This window comes from Pleurodeles waltl, chromosome 9 (genome assembly GCF_031143425.1).
Source record: "Pleurodeles waltl isolate 20211129_DDA chromosome 9, aPleWal1.hap1.20221129, whole genome shotgun sequence".
Lineage (NCBI taxonomy): Eukaryota > Metazoa > Chordata > Amphibia > Caudata > Salamandridae > Pleurodeles > Pleurodeles waltl.
Window position 1 is genome coordinate 94,104,416 of NC_090448.1, and position 19,535 is coordinate 94,123,950.

Below are 19,535 nucleotides of genomic sequence, written 5' to 3' on the forward strand. Positions count from 1 at the left end.
CAAGAGGGGAAGAAATATATGGGGGCTAATAACACTTGTCAGAAAGTATTTTAACAAATCACTTGATTTTGACAACTGTTGGGCAGCAAGGAGTTAAACTGAGTTGCAAAGCTAGTTAATGTTAGTGAACTTCTATCTAGCTCTATAGCCCCACCTTTCGAGAACACAACCCCATTAGAAACATAATGAAAAGACATCTCTTATTGACATTGACAACCTCAATACCAAACTTTTACAACAATTGCTTATTATGACCACTAAATAATTTCACCCATTACTGAAGTTACTTATCTCTGATAACCCCTTTTCTGGTAGAATTATATAACCATAGATTCCTCAACTTAAAATACTCCCCAGGCGTCTGTCTGATCGGGAAAACCTTAAGCAGTAGCTTTGCATGTCATTCATTGTGGCAATCAGGTCTGCATCATCCTTATTGGAAGTGACATCACAATGCCCACATAAGCACCACCATGGCACAGACATCAGTTTATTTTGTGATCCTCCTGGTCAATGTAATAGCCCAAGAAAGGCCCTTTTGATAGTCAAGTCACAGAGAATAGATGTGCAATACCTCAAAGGGGGAAACAGAAGACTGAGGTCCCATTGGGGCTTCACGAAAGGGGTAGGAGAGAGCAAATGTTGCAAACCATGTAGAAAATGATTCACAACAGGTAGGCTTGATCCAGCTGCCACCGGAAAGCCAAAATGGCTAACAGGTAACCCTTAACAGTGCCTAGGGCAAGGCTTTGCCAGGCTAGAGACAAAAACAGCAACACGTCTGACAACAGTGTAGAAAGGGGTTCCATCGGGAGTGAGGAACACCAAGCTACAAACGTATTCCAATGGCAGGCGTATACAGTTTACTGGAGGGACACCTGGCTGCCAATATTGTATCTCAGACCTCGGGAGGAAGATCAAGAACCCTCAACTGTTGTTGCTCAATCTCCACATATGAAGGCTGAGAGTGCACATGCACAGGACTATGCCCTGTTGCTGTGGCAGGAGAGCCCTGTGAATGATACTCATGCTCAGGATATCAAACTCTCTGTGGTGAATGCAGAGCCACAAGAATGACTTGGGCCCGGTCAGTCTTTATCTTGTTGAGAACTGCAGGGAGTGGTATCAGCAGAAGGATGTACATGAACCCCAAATTCCGTTCGAAAAGAAAGGCCTCTCCAAGTGAGAACCACTTTGGCAGCTGCAAATCTGACTTTGCAAGTTGTAAGTGGAGGCAAACAGATCGATCCAAGGTTATTACCAAACATGAAAGAGAACTTGTGCCAACTCCGAATTTAGTCACCATTTGTGATATACAAGGCATCTTCAGCTGATTCTGTCCATTCTGGCTTACAGTGAGCCTGGCAGGTGCTGCACAACCAGGAAGATATCCGGGAGCTCCAGCAAAGTCTAGAGGCACGAAGGCTCCTGACACAGAGTCCACTCACCCACCCTGTTTGTTGCAGTACCACATGGCGGTGATGCTGCCTAAACACCGGTACCACCTGTCCTTTGATGGGTGGAAGGGAAGCTTTCAATGCCAAACAAATCACCCTGAGCTTCAGAACGCCGACGTGGAGCTGGGACTCCACGGAAGATCAGAGTCTTCCTATCTCCACCTCCCCCAGGTGGCCTGCCCTAACCCAGAAGTATTCAAGCTTCAGAAAATCTACTCGCCCACTCGCTATGGCGTCACTTTATCAGGTCGAGCTATTTTTAGGACCTACTCGCCCCTTCTGATGAATTGACAAACAGGTGTTCTGTTAATTCAGAAAGTGAAGGAGCAATAAAGACTCCTTTAAATCTTGTTCATTTCTTGTCACATTTGCTCTGTGTTCAGAGACAGAGGTCAAAAGACAGCCTGTCGTCTTACAATTTATTTTCCTCCTGACTGCAGAGTTCCAGGATTTTTTAAGGTGAACTGTCTGACCTGCTGAACAAAGTGTGTAATGAAAGGCTGTAGCGGTCAGGTTTTTCCTAAAACACCACATTTAAATAACTAAGTCAACTGTACACACATTTCAAAATATATTTCAGTGTTGTAAAAGCCCTTTTTTCTACTTGTGTGTGATAACATTTTAACAGGATGAAAACAAATCACAACACTACTTGGTGATATACAAATGATAAATGTTTCCTGAAACCCAATTTCACAGATTTTTAATACACTATATAGTTATCAGTAAAGCTACAAGTTAGTGGGAAGGTTTTTGGACACTTTTTTGGAAATGTACTGTCTGCAAATGACAGTGTGCTACCACATCATGCTCTAGTCATTTATTAAAGGTGAGTGTTTAAACAAACTGAGAAACTCCTGCCCTGATGGCAATGCGGTTAGTAAACTAAGAGCCAAGTCATGGATAATGTGTACCCTATATGTGGGATAGATTCTTATTATAAATGCAGCAAATGTTTAGTCTATTTAATCAAACAGAAGAGGTTTTTGTGTACACCAGAAATGGTGAACTCACATATTTGAAAGTGCACTCATGTGAGAATGAACAAAAATGTGACTTTGTAAAAAAAAAAAAAACAAAAAAAAAAAAACATTTGCCTAGTGTCACACAATTTGAGACGCTTTTACAGGTCAAGTACATTAATTACAGTTAGGTTGATTATTTAAGTTACTGATCTGCAAGTCTAGTAACATTTTTATGATTTTTCAAAGCCTGGGTTGTTCATCAGTCACCACTGTCAGTTGCAGGTGGAGGAAGGGAAAGTGGTCTGCCGCTGGTCCAACTGCAGTTTGTCAGCCACCACTGCGGATTTTGTTCAGTCCCCTCCATTATCTGGACCAGGTCGGAAGGATTTCCCTGATGTAGTGCCCACTGGAATTTCAGTTCCCACTACAGAGCCTGCATGTACCATCAGGAATGTTTCACCAGCAGGATGCAGGAGGCCATGAGTCCGCACAGCCTCAGTCATTATCACCGAAATCTAGGATATATGCTGAAATGTCCGAATCATAGCATGAATATCCTGGACTCTCCGGTCCAAAGAGTAGGTGCAGAACTGCACTGTGCCCATAATGGCTCGGATGAAAGGGTGTGTCAGAGAGAAGTAAGTTGTGACTTTGGTATGTTGAAAGTGAACACCTAGCAAATGCAGGGGGCCCACCACAGTCTAGGGGTGAGAGATGACTGCCTGGGGGGAGCCCGTCTTCAGCAGCCAGTCATCAAGGTAGGGGAAGACTGGACCCCCCCCCCCGCCACAATCTCTGCACATGAGCCGCAACCACCACCATCACTTTTGTGAACACCCAATAGGCACTGGAAAGGCCGAAATAAAGCTCAGCGAACTGGAAACGCTCATGGCCCAGTGTGAACCGCAGGTAACGTCTGTAGGCTGGCAAGTCGGGAATGTGGAAATCTGCATCCTCCCGGTTTAGCACCACTGTCCAGCCCCCAAGGAGCAGCGCAGACAGAACCTGAGCCAAATGAGGCATCTTAATTTTCTCTTTTTTCAGAAAGTAGTTAAGAGGATGCAGATCTGGTATAGAGGTCTCATCCTTTTTGGGCATGAGAAAGTAGCTGGGATAACAACCAGTCCCTATTTCTGGTCGGGCACTTTCTTGATGGCTACTTTTCCTAGAAGAGCTTGTACTTCCGGACGGCGCAAGTAGACATGACTCCATCGGCCCTTCCTGGGAAGGGCAGAAGGATTTCTACAATTGGGAAATCCTGCAATCTGAAGCACCCACTTGTTGGGAAGTTATTGCAGCCCATTGGGGCATATGGTTCCTGATCCTGCCGTAAACAGGACGTCTGTGCTGGATGGAAGGAGTATTAAAGAGGATTAAAGCCTGCGGTGGCTGGAGGAACAGGGGTACTGGACAGCATGCTGGAGCTGACTCCCAGCTTTCTTTGTGATTAGGGACTGCTGTCCATGACAGAACTCATTCTGCTTGACCAGCAGGTACGGTTAGTACTGTGGAGGCACCTACATGCCACAACCTCATCCGCAGTAGGAGCAAAAAGGACTGCTGCTAAAGCCTTCAGTGGCTGGAAGGACAGGGGACTGGACAGCACACTGGAGCTGGCTCCTGGCCTTTGTGTTTTGCGACCCCCCCACCACAAAAACTCCTTGTGGTGGACTGGCAGGTACAGATAGTACTGCAGAGGCACATTCATGCCATGACCATCTACAGTAGAGGCAAAAGGGACTGCTGCTGGGATCAGGGAAATTGAGAAAGCTCGAGGGACCAGATTTTCCCGAAAGTAGTCAAGCACCATGTCGGCCTTGTCACCAAATAGGCGAGAGCCATTGAAGGGCATTAATCAGGGAATACAGGCTATCTGAGCACCAAATATACCACAACCAGGCATGGCAGTACACCACCACTGCAGTGGCCATGGCTCTATCTAGGTAGTCTGTGGTATCCAGCTCAACTTTTATGTCGACCTCAGCTGCATCATGGCTGTCTATCACAGCTTGGTTAAGGATGACCCACCCCTCGTCTGGAAGCATGGGAAGTAATTCCACAAAGCATGTGAATTACAGCCCAAGAGGCATGTGGTTTACAATCGCAAGGCTAGGCTGGTGGAAGAGAAAATATGCTTCCCGAAGCGTTTAGCCTCTTGGAATCCTTGTAGGTGAACTGTAAGGGAATGCATTTGGGTTGACCTTGGTTGTGAACACCTGCATAACCAGGCTCTCAGGAGAAGGGCTGCAGGAGATGAAAGCTGGGACTCCTGGGGCAGGACAATAGCGTTTAGCAATCATATGATACACATGAGCCCCTGTGTAAGGGTACGCCCAGGGCTCCAAGAGAACGTCTGAGTGCTTTGTTGAAGGAGAACAGTGGTTCGGTTCACCCAAACCAGCTCTTGGGTAAAGCACCTCGATCAAAACAATGGTCTAGACCTCAACAGCTCGCAGCTGACGGTCAAAGACCTCTGCTGCTCTGCGCATCATGGTGGCAAAAGATGCATCTTACTCTGAAAATGAGCCTGGAGGGAAAAGCATGCCCGAGTCCAGTGAAGCGCCCACACTACCATAACCCAGCTCCTCATTTCAGTTTTCTTCTGGCTCAGCGTCCTCCTTCAGGGGGATCAAACCCTTTTACCTTATCTCCTCCTTCAGGAAGAAAGGGTCTTTCTAGGGTTAGGTAGGGCTTGGATGGCGCCAGCATCTACGTTGAATGTCAACAGTTTAGAGTTGGGAATGATGGGCTCATTGTCGAACATTAACAGTGGCATCAGTGACAGCACCAGAATGGAAGGAGCCACGGTGGAAGGAGACATCTGTGATGGTGTCAATCTAGAGGTGGATCACGAGGGCCCGGCTGGAGTCTGATGTGAACCTGTCTGCAGTGACCCAGCAGGGGCAACTCTCAGCTCCATAGGACTCAAAGGCACGCCTGAGAGAGTCTGCGTGCCCAAGGATGGCATGCATGGAGTCATAAAATTATTTTCAGTTGGGCTGGCGTCGCTCCGGCTCCAGGGAACTCAGGGTTGCTTCGGGCTGGCTCAGGCACCAGCTCTGCAGGTGGGGTGAGGGAGAAGGGCCTAGGACCACAGCATTTGAATGGGGATGTCAAATGCATAGACTGCTTCTTGTACTTACCAGACTTGAAGGAAGAGGTCTTAAAATAGGAAGACAATCATACGGGGTAAATGCTCTGAGAGCAGACCCAAGATCTACCCAGGACCAGGAATGGCACAAAGCCTTTTACTGCCGCACTGGCAAAAGCTTCAATGCCAGCTTGTGAATCACCTTGGGGGTGCATTCATTTACACACTGCGCTGGCTTTGAGGCTGTGGCCAGACACCCAGGCACCACAGGCTGACCAAGTGGGAATCTGACCCAGACACCTGCCTGCGACATTCTCCACAAGGTTTAAATGCTGTAGGTTTTGCAAGGGACATGTCCCAAGCACACAGAGCAATAGTTCAAAAAGGGTTGAAAAATGACAGAAGTAGCTGTCCATCTGTGCTGCTGGCACAGAAAAAAGGGAACTGATGTAGTGCACAGGAGTGGCACTTATTTGGCTATGCGACATCACTTCAGACGCAGAGCTGATAGTAGCCATCAACCTCTGCAATGTTACTCCTCAGGACATCAAGTACGACACCTGAGAAATATGCTAAGGTGAGGAACCTGTGATAGTCTCAATCAAAAAATATCAGCAACTATGTGCACAGTTTGTGTACCCCACAGCCAATATCCAGGAGATAAGAAGTCTCAGTATCATTAGAGGACATTTACATTTTGTTGAAGATGGAGATAATACGAGGTTGAATTACAATCAAAGGAATCACATAGCTGGGTGGCTCAGCGAAGCTAAGACCCGTCTAGCAAAAGCTTCCGCCGTTTCTAACTCTAGCACTATAAATTAAATCGCAGATGCCATGAGACTCAAGTTGGTAAACCCCTATCCTCCAACTATAAGTATAATCATACTGAATAGTGGGAGCCTCAAAGGTTTTCTTAATCCATGGCATTTACATCCGCCGTCATTACTTTGCCTATCAGACTTGTCTACTCCATCAGTCTTAATAAGGGGATGGGCCCAAGCACATGGAAGAAATTTTACTCTTGATCATGCAGTAGAAAGGCAGGTTGTGAAAGCACTCCAAATCACACCATACAAAGCAAGTTCTGACAATCCAGTTGAACGCAGTTACCTTCTTCGAAAAAAGGCCTGCAAGTTACTAACCATGGATACTAAACCACACTATTGAGTGCTTTATTTGGCAATCTTAATATAAGGATTATGTTATCACTGTTCTATCACAAGTTAGAGGAAAATGCATGAGCCCCCCCAACTAAGATCGTTGGACCTGTGTTGAACTCTGTACTCAAAGCTGCATGGAATATAGAAGGGACATGTAAACCTGGCTATTTAGGTAAAGCTCTTGAGTGATTTCTGCAAAGGCCATTTAATTTTTTCCACTTATATAAAACAGTTCTCAAGAAGCCTACTCTACAGTTAAAGGTAAATGTGAACAAGTACATAATGTACATCATAAGGGATGCCAACAAGTTCTTTCTAACTTCATTTTTCATCACTACTTTGCAAAAGCAATTTAAAAATAAATGAGAAAGATGTCTGCATGCAGCAAGATATGAGAGATTATAGGTCCATGAGGAATTTAAGTAAAATGAACACTACAACAACGTTCCAAAAGGAGACAGGATGATAAATAGACATAATAATTATGGTTTCTTGACGAATTGACTATAGGCAGATTGGTCTAGCCTCCCTCAGTGTAAAATGGAAGCAAGAGCCAACTGCTTACTCATTTTTTCTATGGCTGCCTCAGCATGCTACATGTTTCATGAATTAATTCCAAAAGATTACAAAGTGCAGGTTACTGAAGTAAACTGCATGCAAGGAATTTGTCTAAACTGATACAAAGAAACAACTCACTGACATTAAGCAAAACAACTGAGGGCACCAAGTAGGTCCTTTACATATATAATATGGTGGGAGAGTCCATGCTGGTGCACTTCCTATCTACACAGCCAAAAGAAAACCTGCTTGACCCTACACTGATTTAATGACAGCTCCTGGATGATCACCAAGCTGAGACATACATCAAGAGGGGACAACCACCCTCCCCAAAGGCACCATAATGGTGGTCAGAGCCCATGAAATAAGAATTTTGATAAGTCTACATTATGGACCAAATTCAAAACTTTAAATTAGATGGAGGGCAACGAGCCATTATCTTTCTGCAAAATAAGCATTTGTTGCATGAAATCAATTAGCATTAAAGTACTGAATAAAGAAACAGCACCAATATCTGGACATCATGACATAGGTTTGGAGCTAAACATTCACAGACTAAGAATAAAAAAACAAAGATCTATTTTATATAATATTTATTACAGTTTTATAGAACATAAAATCATCAGCATGTAATCAGAGTTAATGCTCTCAAGCATGTCGCATCTAACATTGCAAATAACAGTTTCCCCCCACGAGTGCCCCTCCCTGCTCCTGACAATGATCACAAAGGACATTCAGACAAAAGTCCTCCAGGGCATCGCCCTGTCCTGCCTAGTTCCCAATCACCCATGCTCTTAGTTCTCAGTGGTGTCCTGTGAGTGCAGCATACCCCGTTCCGCAGGCCTGAGACATCTGCCTGTGCCAGGGGCACCGTGACAAGCTATAGCCAGGCCTCCAGTCACATGTGTCAATTCTTCCACCCCCCCCCCCCCAATCCAGGTGTCCAGTAGCGACCACTGTATCACCTCTGCACTCTATATGGGCTCAAAATCTGGGAGCTCCTCAGGTTGGTCAACATGACTGTCCACACCCTCAAGTAATCCTCCAATTTTTTGTTGCGTTCAGCATGCTTCATGCATACCTCCTCTGCCACCGCCCATTTAAACATGTCCCTATGTCAATCCCACTACCTCGGGGCTCTGTTGCCAGCAGCTTCATAGCTATACAGCGCTTGACCCACAGCAGGCCAAATAATATACATTTCCTACTAAGTTTCCTATTTTTAGGGAAGGAAACCAGGCCCAACAGAACCTGTCGTATTATTGGCTCAATTGCCCAAACAGTGGCTCTATTAAGTTGCTCCATCACCTTCCGCCAGAAGGATTCCAGGGACAGGCAATGTCATACCATATGCAAAAGTCCACCTCGGGTCATGCACATCAGGCGCAACAATTTATTTCAGTGTTGTATAGTGTGTAGCGTTTCTGGGGAAAGATAGGTCTGGTGTACATAATTGTACTGTATCAATTTAAGTCTAGCACTGGAGCGAACCATCGCCACCCCCTTGTTCGCTCGTTCCCAGTCAATAGCGGCCATGGGTTCCTCGATCATCTACTTCATGTGTATGCAAGTGCCGTCCCCAGATTATCCGGTAACACTCTGTACATGACAGTAATCAATCTTCATCACCCTGCCATGGCCAACAGGTCCATCAGTGTATGAGTGAGCAGCGCCCCCGGGAAGCACGGGTACAGCACATGAGCCGTAGCAGAAATCTTCATGTCCCACAAGTATTGACCTTTCTCCAGTGCAAAGGAAGAGGCAGCATCCTCCCTTGTGAAACTGGCCATCAGGGTACAGGCCACCCAGCTGGTCGCAGCCGCCATCCTTCCATTTCTGTAGAAACAGTCTTGGTTATCTTGAGGAACGGCTGCAGGGGCCAAAGTGGCATATCCGGTGTGTACTGGGCCTGGTGAATCACTCTTGTGTCTTATCTCCGACAGCCTACACAACCATTGTAGGATATACCCACATTCGTACCCCCCAAAATCAGCAAGACAGGCAGTGACATCTCACCACTGCAACTGCGCAAGAGCTCTCTCTCCCAGTTGTCATCAGGGTCTAGCCAGTGGATAGTATGCTTTAGATGTGCTGTCATGTGGTATAACTCCATGTTGAGGGCTTCTAAGCCCCCTTTCTCCAGGTTCCTCTGAGCATGACCTGCTGGACTGGTTTCCACCCTATTTGCCCACAGCAAGTCAGTGGTAAGGCTATCTATTTCTTTAAGGTAGCACTGGGGAATCTCAGAGTGTCCTGAAAGAAAACTGGAGTGACGTGGTGGGCAAAAAAACCGACTGATTTAACCCATATCTCTGAAACAGGGGGTGAATGTTTGTATTGTTCAGCATTCCATGCATCATCTGTTTTTTGCCTTTGTCCCCCTAAGTGGGAAGGGTATGCCCAGATGTGGGTCTGGTGCTCACTGCGCCACTGGATTCAACCTAGCGGGGTGACACTCCAAAACCAGTCCAAGGATGCTTGTTTCTGGTCCTGGCCTGACAGTACGGGCTGGACTATTCCCATGGGGAACAGAGTCGAGACTGATTTCCATATGGCTGGGTCCAAACTGGGGTGGCGTGGTGGTCAAGAAAACAATGGATTAAACCAAGATCTCTGTGACTGGGGGTGAAAGTGTGCAGTATTCAGCATTCCATCCATCATTTGTTCTTTTTTGCCTGCAAGAGATACAGGCACCTAGGGAGAAAGACCATTTTCACTAGGGCCATCCTACTCATCAAGGACAGAGGACGGTCCCTTCAGAACCTGAAGGAGGCCTGTAACCCATCCACCACCCTGCCAACACTAAGAATGTCTGCTCTGTGTGATCAATTCTGATTCTCAAGTGGTCTCCCCCACCTTGATCCCCTAGAGGCCAAGTGTCCCGCACAGGATTTCCAACATCAGCACCATTGCCAGAGCAAACAGCAGCAGAAATTATTAAAAACAAAAAAATATAAAACTCAAAAAACTTATGGAAGGGCTACAGGACAATGAACAGTTTTCTACTTGATCTACACATTGATGCCCAAATGCATGAAAATGCTGCACAATTTCCATAGACCACAAAGTGTCTCCCATTTGGGCACTAACCAACATTGTCAAATCATATGAAATCAGAGGAGGCCATGACATGTGAGAATCTACTTATCCAATATGGGGAGTGATAGTAGGGCTAGGAGTAACAGGCACCTATCAGTGCGGCTCAAGAAGGACACTATTATTCAGTAGGAGATGTGGATTTTGAAATCACAACATGAGGAATGAAGGAGCAGAAGGTTTGACAAACATGCTTGTCTGACAGAGTACAAACACATCAGTTACAAAAGACACTTAAATGGAAACTGTCTGATGTAAAAAGTTTTAAAGCAAGAGCATCTCCAAAACTGTAAATAGGTAAATTACAACTTTTTTGTAAGCTAAAAAGGGGGTTGGGTCATGACCTTATCCATGTGAAAAAACAAGATCCTTCTTTCTGTGGCTCAAGACAAATGTAAAATTCAGAGGTAACAGATGGAAGGAAAGCTGAATTAATCCCAGACACTGCAATCATTTGGGCGCACATGCTAGCCTATTGTTTGTCTACTGACAAAACCCATTAGTCTAAAACTGGAGCTGCTTGTGTTCCTGTCTGGAGGGTATCTGACCTGGCACTATGGGCTGGATGGTTCCTAAAAGAGCAAGCTCAAGTATAATTTCAATCTGCCTGTTCCATGTCTACAGTGTGAAATAAAAAAAATGGACTTCAATGCAGCCCCGAGTTACTAGCAATGGTTGAAGATTAATTCAAGCATTCCACCTACTGCTATTGCATTGATTGTGATCAGTGTCCAATGGCAAAGTACATAGGTTTTCGTGCTCCCTATGCTATTGGACCGAAGCTTCACCTAAATAATCCCCTCTGGGGATACCCGTTTTCCAATAAAGGGGGGGGGGGGGAGGGGGGGGAGAGAACCTCGCTTGGCAATTGAGACGGACTATATTCCCTTTGAAGCAAGACAAGGATGATTTGAATACGGCCGAATTAATCCTATTGTGGCAAACTAGACTAAAAAATGGACTGGAACGGTGCTACGTTGAATTACCAGTGACTGAAATTAATTTAAGCATTCCACCCTTTACTTTTTATTTTCTAAGTACTATTTCGAGGTGACAAATTCCAAGAGCAGATTACAGCCATTTTGATGTCCACAATCCTGCAATTCAAAGCAACCATGGATTCGTACAATTTGCTACAGCAAAATCATTCTTAATTTGCATGTAATGGAGGAAATCAGTGGCAAACAACACCAGTGGCGTTTAGTACAAACTCAATATAAAAGTGTACTTTCCATTTAAAAAAGTGCAAACCAGCCGTCGAAGATTAATGAACAGCTTTCTAACAGAGCAAAAAGGCTAGCATACAAATTTATAACCCAGGCACTGACCTGCTTAAAAGCCTGGAGCACTTCCTGCCTCTGGCTGAAATGCCGGAAGAGCAGCTGTAGCGCACCCGACACAAGCGGGGGATAGTCGTGCATGGTAAGGTGCAGCAGAACTCTGAGGAAAGTCCGACCTCCCTGGTCATCCAGGTCCAACGGAGTATTCTCCTCGCTGAAAGTAGCAACACAGATGGAAAGAGATTGACTAAACCTTGCGAAGTACACATCACAGCATAGTCAAGCTTTCACATGCAGCTCTACATATGGCTGCATACAGACTGTGTATGGTGGATCACAGAATTATCTAGATAAACAATGCTTCTAGAAACCATAGTATCATTCAACGAGCTATTTGTGTACACATGCAAATGTAATCTCGGGCTTCCCCCTAAGGACCTTAAAAGCCATCTGCTTTCGAATGTTATTCCATGGGACGTTATGCTATGTTTAGAAGTCAGTAAGATCATCTGGTAACATTAAATGAAATGTGAAGAGCTGGGGGGCGTCCTTTGCCCGTTTGTACACCTGTGAAACACTACATTTATCCAAGAGTTAAGGGGACCTAATTTGAGGCGCGCACAACTTTAGTGGCCAGCAGCTCGCTTATGCTGCAAAGGTGAATTTTGCCAGAAACTGAGAAAGCATCCCGTTCAAGTCTTAAAAGTTCTTTGAGGATTTTTAATAAGACACGTGCACATTTGAATGTACTGTCGACGCCAATCACCATCAAATCCAACTGCATTTTAGAAATGTATTACTGAAAGCAAACTACTTCTACAATGAATACTGCGAAAGAGACAGCAACTTAGTTTGCAGAAATGTACTATTTATACTAGACTATGAAAGGTGTCCAACCTCACCCAGCCTGTGCAGTTTTATTGGTCCACGGCCCTATGATGCCTTATACAGGACTTGACAAACCGTTTTTAAGAAAAGGGGAGGAGAAACTGAGGGTGAGGCTGAGGTGGGGGGGAGGGGGATGGGAGGAAGAGAGAGACCATGTGTCTAGAAGTAGTCAATAGGCAGTTTTTTTCTTGATCTTAGCAACAAGCAGCGCCTTAAGGACCATATGGACCGTCGGAAGACGTACATCTGCTGAAGAATCCAAGAACAAATAGATGAATAAATAAAGGGTCTCGTTAAGAAATCCAAGCAATACCTACTGCTGTAAAATGAGGAATGCCTTGCTTTTTCTAATGTGAATTGGGAGTCTAGTGGTTGAACCAGATTTTCACAGTTTTTTCAACAGTCCCTTCTGCCTGCACAAGGACTACGACTGTACGTTCACTGCCAAAAGCTAATTCATTTTCCATTCTGCATGGTTCTTTATTCTTCCCCGAGCGTTACCAGTGAAAAGTTTTGGCACTTGCACAGTAATTTATTGGCTTCTGTGGATTTTTGTTAGCAATGTCCAAATGCTCATTCTGTGTGTTTGTAGATTGTTCTGTGCCTCACCATTATGGGAAAGAATAACTTAACATTTGATTTCTGAAGAATTCCACAATAATACAACAGCCTAAGAAATGCTGTTTCGTTTTATGGGGAAGGTCTGCTGTGGATCTCCTTACCTAGCCCTTGAGCAATTGCAGAAGGGACAGATCGGTGAGTCCACACCAGTCTTAAGACCTGCCAGAATGATCTGCAACATAAGGCCAGCAGCAGCTGCGCAAATGTCAAGAGGGGGGCGGTGGGGATGGGGGAAGCAACAAAGAAAAAAAAAAAAACACTTACTGTTCTGCCATTCCCGTCACCTCCGTCTCGCTCTTCTGCTCCTGAGGGTGTTCCAGCATTCACTGGCACACCAGCACAGGCTCCCCAGCAATCCTGGTGCTGCTCTCATGCTAAACCTAGCATGAAAGGAGTGTTTTTGGTCTGAGCAGCTTGGACTCCCACTCAGACAGTGCACTGGGGTCTGTGCAGTTTCTCCAGCCCAGCTGTGCAACACATCTGGGTTTGAGAAAGCTAAGTGTGCATGTGATTTGGCAAACACACATGCACACTTACGCACCTAGTTGCACTCCATTCCCTCCTCTCTACCCTGTGGCCCAGCCCACTGCTCCCTGCAACGTTGGCTGAGCCAGCAGACAAAAAACAAAATAGTAAACTATTTTTTTATTTTTCATCTGCTGGCTCTAAGCCAAGGGCGACACTCCTCTGTCACCCCGGAGGAGCCGCCCTTGCAGATGGCTCTGAGAGATCACAGGGTCACTACAGGACGCAGGCTAGTTAGTAGTCACTCCTGTTCTAACAAAGCCGGAACCACAGAGACAAACTTAAGAGTTGTGCTTAAAGTATCTGGAAAAAATGCTCCTATTGTCAAAAATATCAGTCAGTCTCCATCCTTTCAAAAGGTGCTACATACAGGCTCAGGCTACTCAGAGAATAGCACCCTGGGTGACCTGCACACCAGTTAACAGCCTCACATCCTTCTGTCAAGGTTTACAGATAAAGTAATCTTAAAATTTCCAATGTCACTATACTCTTAAAATGCGCTTCTAGAGTCTGTGGACTTGCATTGTTTTGTTCCTCTGCACCGTTGTCCAGTAGTCACTAACAGTTTCTGATTGCCCCATTAAAACTACTCAGCTTGATTACTGCAGAACACTAACACAGCCATTAACCCTTGATCTACTCGTCTTGCTGGTTGAACAGTTAAAGCACACTGGATGTGCATGGCCTTCTGCTGGCGAAATCACACTACTGTGGATCATAAGACTTGCATGTTTCAAAATGATGCATAAGTCTCTTGATGCCATTAAAACTGAATCAGCGGAAGGAAAGTAATTTGCAGCTGATGCTTTAATGTTAATGAACCGAGCAGCTGATTGGCATATTTCCACCAGACTCTCTGGGAACCTAACACGATTGCTAGCAGGGTAGCTACCAACTTTGAATCATCATATGCTGCAGTCCCTTCTTCAAATTCTATTTTCACGTCATTGCTACTTTATATTCCTTGAGTGTCTCCCAATAGGTTCATGTAGTAAACACTAAACAGTGAGAGGATGGCATTGAAAGTAACAGATCCAGATAATGATATACGTACAGATATTAAACTATGCTTGCATCTGTTGTAAGTATGTAGATTTCTGGGTGTTCAAGCAACATTTGTATAAGCAACATCGCATCAATTCACAAAAAAATAAATTGTAATGGAGAATCGAACTTCTAAGAAACCTCTGCACCCCAAACACCCAGGTAAGTAAACATTCCAAATGTGGCAAAGCCTAACACGTTTTACTCATTAAATAAAACATATCAGATTCCCTACTAACAGCAAAAGGTGCTCTTATAAACTACACAAAAATGTAAACTGTTCTGAGCTCATACTTTGAAGGGCTAAGATGCCAAGGAGTCAGGCTTCAATACGCAAGACAGGCCCAACCACTCAATTGTACCAATTTCTATACTTTCACACAACTAATTTCTTCATTTTTGGACTTTGTGGAGGGCTCAGATGTCCATAGAGAGGTGCATAGAAATACGTTCTCATTGGTGAGCAGTGTAACTGATGGGGACAGTAGCCAGACTGAGTGGTTTGGATTAGGGCACACTGCCAATGGTTTCATTAATATAGAAAACATATCTTCACATTCACTTGAATAAATGTCAAAATGGCATTTCACATGTTTGCTTACTCTACACTGGCCAACCAGTGTCTCACACTAAGCCCAGAAAGGAGAGGAAGATGCTACCTGGCTTTCTGTGTGCCCACAAATCATATTCTTAGACACTGAAGTTCACATGCAACCCCCATGCATTGGATATTCCATGTTTCCCTTCATTTGTCCTAACTGTATGTTCATTTGCAAACTAACTGAAAAAAGAGACAATTGCACTGAAACTTGATGTCCCAGTAGCAAAGTCAATACTTTCCTTCCTCCGAAGATACCTTCTGCCTGTTCTTCAATGTGCTCGAAGTCCAGAGCTCCTAAAATAAAATAAAGATACCATTAATGGGGGTCCTACCAAGCTTACCATGGAGCAAGGAGGAACTCCCAATCTTGACATGCTTCAAAGAACCTCTGACCTCATGCAATGTTTGAGCACCATAAGGAAGCAGTCCCAACCTTAAAACGCAATTTTAAATACAAGATCCATGCCTATTTCATATGATTTAACAAGAAATGTTGTTTCTGTATAAAATCAGCCTAAAGTCCACTCTCTTCCCCCTTACATGAAGTCAGTGGTAGAAGGGTCTACAGGATCTTCCTTGAAGAAAACATAGGGTGCTGTAGATGTTTCCTTCACATCTACATTACAAATGTTTCGGGTCAACTACATAAAGTTACTTACCACGTGTACGGAGAATTAAATTTTGGCCTCAGTCGGATATTTGCATACAGTGAAAAGGCAGGTGAGAATTAGGACGTCAGAATAGGGGAAAGGAGTAGGTTCGGCTGGAGCCCAAAAAGGATTAGGAAGCATTAAATATATATACGATTCATAAAGGACCAAGAAAGGGAACTGAGTTACAGATAATAAAAAAACAGAACCTCAACTTCATGGGAATTTTAGTGTTCAAGTGGGGTAAAAAAAAGTGGATAGATTTTATAATGGAAGTAAACAACCTCATTAAGTGCAGAGCATGCACCCATGATCACTGTGAATGGACAACCATTCGTAGTCAAGAAGGCATGCACACATGTAAAAGTAGTAGTAAACCTTGGGAAATGCAAGTGTACCAAGCAAGGGTACAATACCATCACAGCAAATTCTCATGCAAAAGGCTAGCACTTCTGGACAAAGAAGAAATTTACCCAAGAGGGCTACCTTCATATAATACATTAACAGAGGAGTGAGGGGCCAGTTAAATACTCATGCACAAAGTAACTTTTACAAAGGGTTGCAGACAGGCTAAAAACAAACCAAGTTACAGACAGGAAGTCAAATGTTTGTAAAGGCTGAATTGTGGTTGGCAGATAGACAACTTTATTAAGAGTTAAAGATAGCAATAGAGTTAGCAAAATAGGTCATTGATGAAGTGATTAGGACAAAATAATACATTTATGGTAAGCAAACTAGGGTTATCATTAAATATTGAATTAAACGAATGCAAGTACATAAGGCAAGGAAATGCCAAGCCATAGATGTTTCTCCAGTGACTATTAGGCCTAGTTTGAGGTTTCTTTTACACATCTATCATGTGGGTAACCCTAATGATAGGGCAGAAAAATGATCAAATTGTTCTTAATTCTGAGCTTTGTATGCAGCAGTATGCATGCATTTCTCCTATACTGTGCACACTTTTTTGTGTACATGTGTGCACCCCAGAAGGGTGTTGATGAGAAAGGACCCAAAGACCAAGCGGCGAGTCACTATGGAAGCAACATGTTTACCTATTCCTGCATCCTGCCTATCTCTCAGTGTCAACTGCACAGATTCGCAGCACTAACAAATGAGAAAGGGAATGCAGAATCAGGCAATCTTAGACATGGGAAATTAGATTGTACATAACTTGAAAAAAACGAAGCAGGCGTGACCAGTACAATAAAATGCAGAGAGAATGCCACCAACACTCCATTGTGTTCAGACAACAAATTAAGGTTGGATTCCATTTCCAACAATAGGCGGTGGAAAATCTAATCCATTTGTCAATGCTGGTATTAGCAGCTGCTCATCTGCCATCATGGCCTCCTAAATCACAAACAATTGGCGGAAGAAGCACAGGCTATTGTTCTCTACGGAGAAAAAAGTGAAAATTGTGCCAGACGTTCAGACTGTGGGAAGTATCTAAACTCGAGGAGGCAGGTGGATGTGGAACAATTGTAAAAACAATCTCCTACAAATACAATTCTGACAGAACGTTCGGAAGAAAGATTAAATAGGTTGGCACGATCTCTGTCCCAGTTACAGGTTCTGACACACAAGGGTCTTGCAGCTCACACAAGTGGCACACCAATCCAGCAGCATCAATTACATTAGCGAGAGTTTAGTTCACGAGGTTATAAGCTCAAAGGGTTTAGATGTCAGTTTGGCTGGAAGTGGATAGCGCTCTAACAGAATGGAATCAGATATGGGGCAACTGGCTGCATTTAGCATGTCATGTTTAACACCGTGATAGGCAGTGGCGGCCGGCAGCTTTAGGAGGGAGGGGGGCAGGCGGGAAGCACAAACACACATTCTTTCAGACATGCACGCACATCCGTTAACAACTCATAACATTCAAACATGCACTCATGAAACATTCATTTTAAAACAACACACACTCATTCTTTCACACATGCATTAACACTCGTAACATTCAAACATGCACACATGCACCAAACATTCATTTTAAGACATCTCACACACACACACACACACACACACACTTACCTTCAGCCTCGAGGTCCCAGGAGGGTTGGGACTGCTGCTTTCCCTCATTGGCTGACATTAGGTCAGCCAATGAGGGAAAGCAGAAGCCCAGCCCCGTCACAGAGTGGGATGGGGTCAGTGAGACTGCTGACCCCACTCCACTCTGTGACGAAGTGTCAATGATTGACACTCACCCTGGGCGCTTCAGGGCTTGAACCTGAAGCGCCCAGGTCAAAGTCAATGTGTGACACATTCCTTGTCACCCAGGGGAGGGCCTCGAGGCACCTTTGCTGAGCCAAGGAGGTCATGCCCAGCAAAGTTCAGCTCAGCCAGCCAGGAGTCTGCGCACATCATGCATGTCTCACTCCTGGCTGTCTGAGCTGAAAATGAAGTGTGTCTGTCAGGCTGACCTTTGTTCAGCCTGACAGACACTCTTCATGAGGGGCAAAAGGTGTGGGGTGTGGCCCCTCCGCCCTAAAGGACGGACCACGCCTGGTGATAGGCTGTGGAGAACAGCACCTTAGATCACTTCTGATGGGTCCTTGTGACCACTGTTGGGATCAGCGTATGCCTATATTCACTATTTCAGGAAAATTGCAATAAAAGGTTGCATAATCCATTGAGCAAATGAGTGGACTGAATTAATTTGAAGGGGACCAAAGGCCCTAGCTTCCTGTGCTGAGAGCTGATTAAAATACTTCCTTGCAGCCAGTAAGATGTCCAAGTTCTCTAGATCATGGTCAGGGTATGCAAAAGAAAGCTCTCCTGGACAAATGTGGTCATGTTACTTACACCTTTGATCTTTGGATCTTCAATAGCTTTATGTTCTTGAATCACGCTCCATCATCAAAGAGGAGTCCCCAGTAATCATACATTTGCAGCATGAAATCACAAGCCTGGCAGGCCTTAAACCAGTGCCACTTAGGTATCATACTCACATCAGTGAAAAAATCCAAAGAGGTGAAAATGCCCTGAAATCCATCTTTGCCAGCGATCATTTCACCTTGTATTTCCAGCACAAGTGTAATGAGCTCATGATAAGGAAGGACAAGGGTCATATGTGACTCTATAAATGTCACAAACACTAGAAAACTGTAGTTTCATATAAGTCATTTTCTTCAGCACTGAATCCTTCATGGATTGCCAAGGTTGAATCAGAATAGCATGAGGTACCACAACGTAATACAGCAACATTTTTCAAGGTGGAATAAGAGAAAGGCTCACTTTATCTGGAAAGATAACTGAGAACTGCTTGTCCCACAGTGTGTTTGCCACTGCATTTAAGCAGCAGAATTAAGAAAAAGTTTGTCAATTTCCTAATTTAATTGTGCTGCAGATACCCGTAAAGAGCCTTTCCACTTTTAGAGCCGCTGAAGTGGCCGTACTTCTTGTGGAATTTGCTGCGACTCCCCTTGCAAGCAGTGGATATTGCTTGTGGCAAAAGGGCAACTACTCATAGTCAGATAAACCTGAGGAGCCTGTTTATTGTAGAGTTCTTCCTTGAAGGCTGTAGCTAGGGAAGAAACCAAAGAGATTAACAAGAGGTATCAGCAGAGACTCTGGGAAAGATGCATCTCCGGCGTTGG

At 44.5% G+C, this 19,535-nt stretch overlaps 1 protein-coding gene across 5 annotated transcripts in view; it reads right to left on the reverse strand.

The window, feature by feature from the left end:
- The window catches only part of ITPR1 (inositol 1,4,5-trisphosphate receptor type 1), a 1,104,774-nt gene that overhangs the window by 506,784 nt on the left and 578,455 nt on the right, over positions 1–19,535 (reverse strand). For all 5 annotated transcript variants that reach the window (XM_069206352.1, XM_069206351.1, XM_069206348.1 and 2 more), the window contains exons 25-26: positions 15,529–15,583; positions 11,659–11,824 (exon numbers count right to left, since the gene is read on the reverse strand). In XM_069206352.1, coding sequence (XP_069062453.1) covers positions 11,659–11,824; positions 15,529–15,583 — 221 coding nt within the window. The remainder of the gene's footprint in view (positions 1–11,658; positions 11,825–15,528; positions 15,584–19,535) is intronic.